This window comes from Labrus bergylta, chromosome 2, assembly GCF_963930695.1.
Source record: "Labrus bergylta chromosome 2, fLabBer1.1, whole genome shotgun sequence".
NCBI lineage: Eukaryota > Metazoa > Chordata > Actinopteri > Labriformes > Labridae > Labrus > Labrus bergylta.
Genome location: NC_089196.1, coordinates 20484848 through 20495360, shown reverse-complemented (window position 1 = coordinate 20495360; position 10513 = coordinate 20484848). Strand labels below are relative to the sequence as shown.

The 10513-nt window shown below is 39.9% G+C and overlaps 1 protein-coding gene across 2 annotated transcripts; it reads left to right on the top strand.

Moving 5' to 3' along the window:
- The first annotated feature begins 91 nt into the window (after positions 1–91).
- malt1 (MALT paracaspase 1) lies at positions 92–9842 on the top strand. Of its 2 annotated transcripts, XM_020644002.3 has the most exons (17): positions 92–331; positions 1097–1263; positions 1579–1700; positions 2546–2693; positions 2893–3071; positions 3269–3365; positions 3464–3511; positions 4666–4689; positions 4791–4835; positions 6003–6206; positions 6334–6511; positions 6867–6938; positions 7038–7165; positions 7457–7606; positions 7957–8114; positions 8227–8352; positions 9130–9842. In XM_020644002.3, the coding sequence occupies exons 1-17, from the start codon at positions 183–185 to the stop codon at positions 9616–9618; spliced, it is 2484 nt and encodes an 827-aa protein (XP_020499658.2). In that variant the 5' UTR covers positions 92–182; the 3' UTR covers positions 9619–9842. The 2 variants fall into 2 exon arrangements, with proteins under 2 accessions (XP_020499658.2, XP_020499659.2); XM_020644003.3 differs by lacking the exon at positions 3464–3511 and having other exon boundaries at positions 93–331.
- The last annotated feature ends 671 nt before the right edge of the window (positions 9843–10513 follow it).

Genomic DNA, 10513 nt, shown 5'->3' with positions numbered 1-10513 from the left:
GGGGGGTGGGGAGAAACCACGACGGAATGGGTAAAGTGGGTGTGTCTGTGAATCACTGTTGCACTTTCAGGAAGTAGTCTTTTTTTTTTTTGTGTTCATTTGGTGAGGGGTGTTGTTGTCAAGTCTAGTAACGACGACGACTCCAGTCTGACAGCAGTGGTAAACTTTGCTTGCTGGCTGCCATGTCGGAATCTCTGGAGCGATCCACGAAGATCAACCTGTTGCGGGAGCCGACTGTGAAGAGGCTTAGTGATGTTTTGGACAAATCCAGCAATAAAGGATGGCGAAAACTCGGAGAGATTGTCGGTCATGACAGACGATTCAATGTCAGGTAGGTTGAGGTGCGTTGTTTATACGGTCAGTGTTTAACCTGCAGTTTAGGCTATAATGTTAAATAGGATAGCTGTCAGATGAGATTTGCATAAATGCACTGTATGGCAAGGTGCTGGATTATGCCTCTAGCCTACTTTTAAAAGTTACTGCAGGTGCGACCAAATGAAAATGCATGATTATTAGATAGAAAAATGTAGCCTATAGGGTTGTTGTCATAGTAATGATAAGCATAGTTTAAAAAAACAAAACAAAACTAGGCTGATGCTCTGGAGTTATGCAGCGACACAAAGATTCAGAAAATGTAAGGCCTACTTTCTTATTTATTGATATGTGCATTACAGGTTTATTAAAGATTGGATCAAAACATTAACAGAGAGAAATTGATATACCTGAACGTTAATAACCTAGATTTAGTCATTTTCTACTAAATCTATGAACACATTCAGTATTACAGTTTCCAGTCTTGTGTTTTAAAGTTTTGTGCTGGAGCCAATATCTTATTGTCCAATGTTTTACATCATCATTTTTAATATTTACCCTGTATATATCACCAAGATACTTGTACTATATATAATCAAATCATTCTTATGTTTGCATTATCTTTATTTTTTATTTTTTAACCAGTTTTGTATCTTTCCGTAAAAATATTGAGAAATACTGATAACTGGCTCAGAGTGCTTGAATATGATTCTTACTTGGCCAATAAAGTTTTCTTCTGATATCTGAAATATGATTTCTGCCAATCTCCTGCCTCGTCCTCCAGCTCAGACGACATGGAGATGTGCTCTCTAAAGGTGCTGGAGATTGACGGCAGCCCAAGCCGCATGCTGCTGAGGCTGATGGGACAGCGAGGCTGCACCACAGGTCACTTAGTTGACCACCTCCAAACTCTGGGGAACCCGGAGGCCCTGCAGTGCCTGAAACCATCAGGTAGAGTGAACAAAAACACGAGCCTGTTCCGATCATGTCAAGGATCAAACTTCGTCGTCTATTGTCTTTGTGTTCTCTTTCTAACTGAAAGGGAATTTATGATTCACTTCAAGGTGTTGTGGATGACATTTACAAAACCTCTTCACTGCTGCTCATTGGTAGTTTAAGTGGAAAACACCTACACTCAAATAAAACCCGTTTTTAACCCACTTGCCCGATAAAGTCTGTCTTTGATACGCTGCTACCCATCTCTAATCAGTCTACAATGTAAACATTAGATGACACAAACAAAGTGAAAGTCTCCTACATGTACAGCCCTGCAGATCCTCATCCAGCCCCAGTCTGTCGCTCTTATATCTGGACACAACCTGCGTCTCAGCTGTAATGCTGTGGGGAAATCTCCAGTCCAGTACCAGTGGTTCAAGAGCAAGGAAGAGGTGAGCCATGAAAAGTTCCATCTGGAAGTATTCCTTTTTTGCTACTTTTCATATTTTTAGAGTCTCAATGACTACAGCGTGGATTGCCCCGTGTTTTGTTTTATTAATGTACATGTCAGTATCATTTTATACAAGTCCATGATGTTGACATAAATATCTAGGCTTGAGCTAACATTTCATTCCCTTCAGACATTCAGCTTGTCCACTGATGTCAGAAAGGATTTAAAATCAATACGAAAATACAAGATATTTGGATGTTATTGTAGTGTGAAATCTATATTAAATGCTTAAACTACTAGCTAGTCGCTCAGGAGATTTAGGTTGAAAATATTTATATGTTGGGCCACAAAAACAAAACTGGACACTGTTGAGCTATACTCACTGTTCCCCTTTTTCAGCTAACATCTGAAACCAGTTTCTGTTACAGTGTGATGTCCAGGATTTCAAAAGCAAATGTAACATGGCTTAAAGACATAAAAGTACTTTTTATTCTCATGAAATAAAGGCTTGACTTTAATGTATTTTAAAGGATGTACTAACCCTAAAACTTATATAAAAAAAAAACCTTTTATAAAACACTGGTGTGTTTTTTTTTTAAGGAGGTTTTAAGTATTTTTTAATACACATTGTCCCCCGAGTGCCCATGCCCCTCGGAACGTTTCCACTTAACCTAATCCTAACCCTAACCCTAGAGGATATATTAAATAGTCAGTGAGTTTAACTAGGATACAAATACTTTGACTAAATAACTTCTTAAAAAAAGATGAGATTTCAGCTGTTTCTCTTCTGGGCTGTGAATAATGTTGACCCTTGCTTGTAAGTATTTCTGCTTCTTCCATTCTCAGGTGCCAAACAGCTTTTCTCCGGACCTGGTGATAAGTCCGGTCCATCTGAAGGACGCTGGCTTTTATATCTGCAGGGTCAACTGTGGAGAAGTGTTTGAATTCAGCCAGTGGGCTCAAGTGGACGTCCTGGATGTCGCCATGTCTTGCGGTAAGAAATCGAAGGTTTAACTTGTGACCTCATTTGACTTCTTTGTGTTTTGGAAAGTTCATGTTTACTTGTGTAGTGTATCTTATTCTTGTGGGACTTGATTCTCTGCTATGAGTAGTTTCCCCCGACGAAGCAGTAAACTTTCGACTGCATCTAGCAGTTTACACCAATGATGTGTCCTCTCCCCCCACAAAACCAGGGCAGAGTTATCAGTCCTTAGGCGGCCGTCTGAAGCTGGTGATCCAGCCTCAGTCCCAGCAGCTATATGTTGGGGAAAACCTGCAGCTGGAGTGTGGAGCTGTTGGAAGGCCAATCCCTCGCTACCAGTGGCACAGAAATGGAGTCCCGATCCCCAGCGCCACTAAGAGGAAACTCACGGTGAGGAGAGTTTATAATCTTACTTTCACAAGAGTTATACCAGTTTTCACTGCTTGAATAGTTTTCAGACATTACAAGGCATGAACCTTCTGTTTATGGTAATGAATAATCAGAAGGTACCTTTTCACTTCTCTAAAGTGTTGATGATACTTCTTCTGTAGGGAAGGTGTAATATAAAAATAATCTCTGCGTTTCAGATTCCTCATGTGATGCAGGACCAGCATGGCAGGTATCGCTGTGAGATCAGCAGCAGCACTGAGCGAATGTGGACCAATGAAGTTGACATAGTGATAGGTATGCTGCACTTTTTGACTCTGCATTTACAGTCAAGTAAAAATCAGCTTTGTTGTCATTACAGTGGAATCATAATTTGCTTTGTTCTCGACTAAAAGCACCAAGGATATCTGTCCAGATTTTTGGGGCAATGGAGTGCTCTGAAGGTAGAGTTGAAAGGACTGGTGCATGGTGATTTAAAAAAACAAAATATGCATGAGACATTAATCTAACCATTTTTCATTTTCTCTATAAATTGTTCCTGCAACTGCATGTGGGTCATGGTCTCGATTTCCTTCAGATAACCAGCACTAACCCCCCCCATGAGGTTTACAGGGACGCACTAACATAATATCCGTCAAAACATTGGATATGGATAAGGATGGTTGTATTCTTTGTTTTTCTTATTGTCAACAAATTCCCCAAATTAAAATCCTAATAATCTAATAATGCAGTTTAATCACTTCTTTTGTTTTTTGAAAAAACCCTTAACTATAAGAAACATGTCTAAGCCAGCATAGAGGACATGTTTTGAGTTTACACCATCCTGTTGACACCATCAACCACACCGTCATTTATACTAAATAGTGTATCAAATGAGTCTTTAGTGCGCCATTAAATAGTTTCCAACAGATGCACAAATGACTCCTGTTTAAGTAACGTGTGTGAAGAACTATAGTCCCCAGTGTTTTTAGAATCACTGTGCTTTTTTTCTTCCACATTTAAAGCCATATATTGTTGTTGCTTTGAGTGTTTTTATCGGATTTGTTGACAATAAGAAGTTTGATATTAACCTTAATCTACGTAAGCTCTTGTGAGGAATTTTTTGAACTGGTTATGAAATGAACCTAAATTCACACGGATGCCTTTTTTCATCCTTCCAAAGCAAAAAGACCACAGGTAGAGATCGACAGTTTCCGTATACTCATTATGAATGTCTGGAACCTGAAACTCGAGGTAGCTTTCAGATGAAGTAATTAACTGGATGTTGACAAAATAGCATTTTCCACAACCGATATTCACAGAATGTAAAAATGTGTCTGAGATTTTGTTAGTTACACAACTCTACTTTCACAGGAACATGACTAAATCAGCAAAAATATAAGAGGTACCACTTTGTCCACAGGGGTCGTCAAAAGCTACACACATTAAAATGTCCTCACAGGAGCTTCAATTTGAATTGTTTAATTCAGTTGTGAAAAATGAGACGTTTCTTTAATTACTGGAAATCAAACCTTCTCTGTTGATTGGTCATCATTTCCACTGACATTGAAATGCTCTTCTTACATGATGGTAAAATATGTGTAATTTTGATTCCTAGATGATGTTTACGCCATTGGAGGAGGTAAGAGTAATCAATCTCCTCGAGACTTATGCACCACTTCTGTATTTCTTATACAGTGTCATGGTCCTTTGTTGTGGTTTCACTGCGACTTTGCTTTTCAGGTTCCAGTGATTTTCTACTTAATAGTCTGCCAGAGCAACTTTACGGTGAGTGTGTTTTCATACATTTCTTCATGCGAGTGGTGATGGATCATTCCAGGTCATGTTTGTGGGGTCTACACAGGATTTGTTAATTGCTGATTTTTGTGAAGATACGGCCGATGAAAAGTTCCTCTACAAGTTGACTCTGTTACCATGCAGTATGATAAAAATAAACATGGAGATAAAATCTCTATGTTCAATCACCAACCGAGGTTTCACACCAAAGATGTGAAACTTGTAGCTTTCTTGTAACTTAAAAAGCCAGCAGCACAACTACCTTAGGAAGCTGGGAGGGTTGGGAGGGTAAATGGGTGTTTATTATTTTATTCTCTTGTTTTTCTGTTTAATTGGGGCTTTTTGTTTTACTCTATGCAGATGCTCTGATTTACTCCTATGTGACATCATGTTGTACTGTCTGCAAAAATTTAATAAAAAGATTAGGGGAGAAAAAAAAAAAAGCCAGCAGCAACACAAGTTGACAAAATTACACTTGGAAGCTAAATGCAGTCCAGAAGATCCTTTTTTTTTAAAGAAAAATGACAAGCTCTACAGAGGTTGGTGTAAGAAGCACGGCTTGCGTATGATGTGACGTGTTTGGTTTCCAACCTGATTCACGAAGCCACTTCCTTCCTGCTTTCGGTTTTTAAAAGTTTATCGTAGATTAAAGCAAGATAACAAAAACATAAAAAAAGACACATTGTTTCAGTGTGTTCTGAAAAAAAGATCATGACAAAAAGCACTTGCTTTTAGGAATATCGAATGTTTAAACATGAAATGGCATACAGACATTATATATTCCTGACAGCAGAGGCAAAAAGACCCATCCATGAGCCTCGGCCGATGTTCTGCAGTGTGACTGTCTCCTAATGTGCTACGCTGGTTTCTGTTGATATTCATGCATCGCAGACAAGTTGTGTTTTGGAATATCCAACGGGTAAAGCACAGAAAAAAAGACAGTGCCACATATTGTAACTTGTTTCTCTCTTATTCTCATATATGTACTACATCCAGGAAATCATTTGAGATAATTGTTTTTTAAACTAGATATTGTTTACTCTTTCCTGCTTTCATGCAGTTTTCCGCAGTCGTGACTCTCATTTCATGGACAAGTCTTAACTAGAATGAGTTGTTTTCCTTCCAGTCCTTGAGCAGTGTGGTTTATCTCCCCTACAGCGACTGACAAAGTGGCCCTGCTGATTGGTAATCTGTCTTACCAGAACCACCCACAGCTCAAAGCTCCCATGGTAGACGTGTACGACCTCACCAATCTCCTTCGGCAGCTGAACTTCCAGGTGGTTTCACTGCTGGACCTCACAGAGTCAGAGATGAGAAACGCTGTGGATGAGTTCCTGCTGCTGCTTCACAAAGGAGTTTATGGTGTGTTGGATTTATACAAAATCTGGGAGTTGAAAACGAATTAAGACAAAATATGAATATGTTGAATTTCCTTTTGAGTCCTTTTGTTGAAGGTGAGAAGAATTGAAACGCACATTTTCCCCTTTAGGTCTGCTCTACTACGCTGGTCATGGATATGAGAATTATGGCAACAGTTTCATGGTGCCCGTAGACGCTCCAAACCCGTATCAGTCAGCCAACTGTTTGTGTGTGCAGAGCATCCTCAAACTGATGCAGGAGAAGGAGACCGGTCTTAATGTTTTCCTGCTGGACATGTGCAGGAAGAGGTGGGTAAACTAAGACCTGACTTATACTCCTATAGGTTTAAATAATTAAGTTAATAAATCTGGAGAAAGTTTACAGTTCAGATACACATTAAATTTGACTAAATGTGATTATTCTGTAATGTTGAGTAAACCAGCAAATGGCCTATATAGAGTTAAACTGGAGGAAAATGGTGAAAAAAAAAGAACAGAGATAATGCAGTAATATGGTTTGACTAGCATTTTCTTATGCGTTTATTACTGTTTCAAATTGTATTTTCTTGTACCTGGATTTATAGGGATGAATTAAATGAGCATTTGTGTTCCACTTTTGTTTTTTGTTTTTTTACATTGTTACAATGAGTTGTCGATTTTCCAGAAATATTCATGATGACAGAACTCCAAATGTTGTCCTGAGGGTTACAGCCAACATTGTATTTGGATATGCGACGTAAGTGTCAAATATTACAGATCCATCGATACTAAAAAAAAAAATGTCTTTCTAGTTTTCAATAATGTAGACTGTTGTGTTCTTGGTTTGGCTCCTCAGGTGCCAAGATGCGGAGGCCTTTGAGCTGAGCTCCAGTGGCTTCACTAACGGTGTGTTTGTCAAGTTCTTGAAGAAGCGACTGCTGGACGACGAGAAGATCACCGTGGTGCTGGACAGAGTGGCTGAGGGTGAGAGAGGATAAGAGAAACAGTACAGAATAAGAACTAAAATAATTCAACACATGTTATAATGTATGCAATAAAGATTAGTAACTGTTGTCTTTTTAAATCAGTTATAGAAACTGAGATGCAGATATTGGAATTAGATTAGACAAGCTGTGAAGTAAAATTAACAATTCTACATTTCATTTAGCAGACACTTTTATCCAAAGCGGTGAACATCAGAAAGTTAGTACAACACAGTGAATGCTGACATGTATTTTTTCTATTCTCTATTTGTATGTGTGTGTATGTGTGCAGACATGGGACAGTTTAATGCCACTAAGGGAAAGCAGGCTCTGGAGATCCGCAGCAGTCTGTCAGAGAGGAGAGCTCTCACCGATCCTATTCTGCCTGGCGACAGCGTTGATCTTGCCAACACTCTCAGCCGCCATTGGGCAAAGGCTCATGGTTAGTTTGAAATACTGTCATTTAGAATATACTGTATATATACTTGATGATTGAGCACAAAGCAGCAAATCCATTAACATCATATCTGTTTTTTACTGTGATCATCTCTGTCTGTTAAAGTCAAAGCAGCTTTATTTGTATCTCACATTTACCATTCACTACACTTTAAAGTAAATCACAGACACTAAAATAAAAGGGCCAGAAATACTGAACTATCAGACTAACCAGTGGGTTGTTCCCTCTAACTTAGGTTAATTAGCTCTCTTGCTTATGATCCTTCTTAGCTGCAGTTTTTGGGATCAATCTAGCGGGTATAACTTGACTTGTTTGTATTTTGAATTTTAATGCAGAGCTTCCTGAAAGTATGTGTCTAAACTTTGACTGCGGGGCTCAGATCAAGTTGGGCTTTGCTGCAGAGTTCTCCAACGTCCTTGTCATTTACACTCACATCGTGAAGAAGCCCGAGGACATGTCCTTCTGCCAAGCCCACGTCACCGACTTCTCACAGGTGAGCAGTGTTGTCATGCAATCTTTTGCCCCAAGAATCATATCAAGACTGGCTGATTGCATATATTTTCACAAACGATAACGCTGTGATGTGTTTTTTGTCTATACTGCAGGAGCTTGATGTGGATCCCAAAGAGATGAATAGAGAGACTCCAGAGGAGACTGGGATCTACTTCCTGTCCGGCAGTCTGCCACAGCACTGCCTTTACACCAGAGTCAGCTCACTGCAGAAGCTCAGGGTGAATATACTCATCATAACTTTCTCAAAAAGAATATTAGCTTTATGTGAAAACTTAACCTCTTTCAAACAAAACAGCAGGTAACAAGCATTTATTTTTAATAACTTCTGAAAGGTTTACAAAAGGGTTTTATAGTTCTTCCATCCTGTGAATAAATAATTTCCTATAAGATGAATAAAAAGACTTCTGACTTTATAGAGCTTAATGCCAATATCAGAATACTAAACTCCTCACAGTGACAATGCGGTTATGTCCGTGTTAAGAAGGTGTATTTTAGAACACTGTTACCATCTTAGTTTTTTTGTGCCGATTAGCCCTGAGAAAAAGCTTTGACCTGCAGGTGGTGCTATGTGTAAAGTAAGGGGATCCATGCTGTGGGTTAGAGTCATCACCTAAATGTCTTAGGTATGGGGACCAAGCAACAGAGTACGCTATACGTCACTATGATGAGAATATTTATCTTTATATAAATGCTAAGAAAACATAATGCAGCCGTTTGATTACCTGCACAGAGATCGTAGCGTGCATACACTCTAAGCACCGTGCAGCAGTCACAGTATGTAAACCTCACTCCCCCCTACCATTGGCTCAAGGTGAATTCTCCGGAGAATATCCTGCTGCGTTCTCTCATCAGCTCGCTCGGACTGGCGGGAGAGTGGTTTACGTTCACACAATACAGCGCCTCCTGGAAATATCCAGATTTTTTCAGGAGTCTTCTGAAAGTGTGAAAGCCCTGTCTGTTTATTAATACTACTTCTCATCCTTCACATGCCACAGGAGGAGCTGGTGTTCACCATTTGCCTTCAGGGCACCTTTCCCGCTATGGATGACGATCCCGTCCACTGGACCAAAAGCATTAACATTGGCAAGCCGCTGATTGCGCGACTCGACCTACACCGGCCCGTGAGGAGAAACAGCTGCCTGCAGACCTGCCTAATGCCCCACAGCCCCTGCCACAGCCCCTGCCACAGCCCCTGTCACAGCCCCTGTCACAGCCCCAGACCGGAACACCACCTATACCTAAACCTTCAACACAGCACGCACCAGGCCCAGGACTACAGCCGACTGTCCCCCCAGCAGCACTACCTGGGTGCAGTCGGAGGCGGTGGGGATAGCTTCTACGAAAACCATGAGGCTGGCTCGTATGACTCAGCTGCTGGGCTTTCAAGCTCACCAGGGAGGCTCAGCACCCCCATAGAGGCCACCGACGACATCAAAGAGCTGCAGGCTGTGTTTATCAACAGCCTTCAGCTTCAGGAGCAGTAAAAACAGCTGCTTGATGTGATGTCATTAATTCTCAGGAGAGGAGCTTTAAAAGTCTAGTCTGGAATAATGCTGCTCTTTCTGTTTAGCTTTTTTAGATTATATTCTTCAATGTACGTATATCGTCTTTCTTTTTTTTACCTCAACAAACTATACACTGACTGTACTGTAGTTATATCTGTTTTTTTAAATACATTTTCAAATAAATTATGTTTTACCAACTGCCACATTTTCATCACAAGAGCTTATTAGTGCGACCATGTTACGTAAGAAGTGTCAGCTATCAAAGGTTCTCCGACTTCTTAACAAAACAGAATTTACTGGATTGTAAATGTTATGATCAGATCAAGTCACCGTCCTTCTGAAACATATTTACAAAATGCTTTTGATACTTCTTACAATGATAAAAGTTAAAGGTACACAGCGGAGTTGGTGCGTCTGTGTCCTTTTGATGTCATCTCCTCTGTAGGATCATTCATTTAGGAACATTTATGCCATACATTGCATGCTTCATTAGTCAGTCATTGCCATAAAATGAATGGAAGAAGGATAACCAGCTAGCAGGACTGCATGTAAAGGAGAAACAGTCAGCGTAAGATTAAAAGGAGAAACACAGCAGTTTGGTAAGAAGCAAAGGACATAACTGTTTTTGGTCACAAGAAAACTCCACAAGATAAGGGCCTTTGGTTAAGAGTATAGGATTGGAGTAATCTGAACATAAGGATTTCACTAACATGTCCTAGTTTGAAAAACAGTAAGAACATTTATAAGTGGAACCAACTGACAGTGAAACTGAAAGAGCTCCCTCTGCTGTAAAACTAGTGTAAATATCTAGAGCTGTTGGCAGTCAATTTTTTTCATAAATTATCTGACACTAAACATCCACCCTAACTGATAT

Bases quoted from the DNA above. Each gene is read 5' to 3' on its own strand.
- malt1 (XM_020644002.3), top strand. From the start codon at position 183: ATGTCGGAATCTCTGGAGCGATCCACGAAGATCAACCTGTTGCGGGAG. The intron at 4,836-6,002 runs GTGAGTGTGTTT...TCTCCCCTACAG, and splicing joins TCTGCCAGAGCAACTTTACG to CGACTGACAAAGTGGCCCTG. The intron at 8,115-8,226 runs GTGAGCAGTGTT...TCTATACTGCAG, and splicing joins ACGTCACCGACTTCTCACAG to GAGCTTGATGTGGATCCCAA.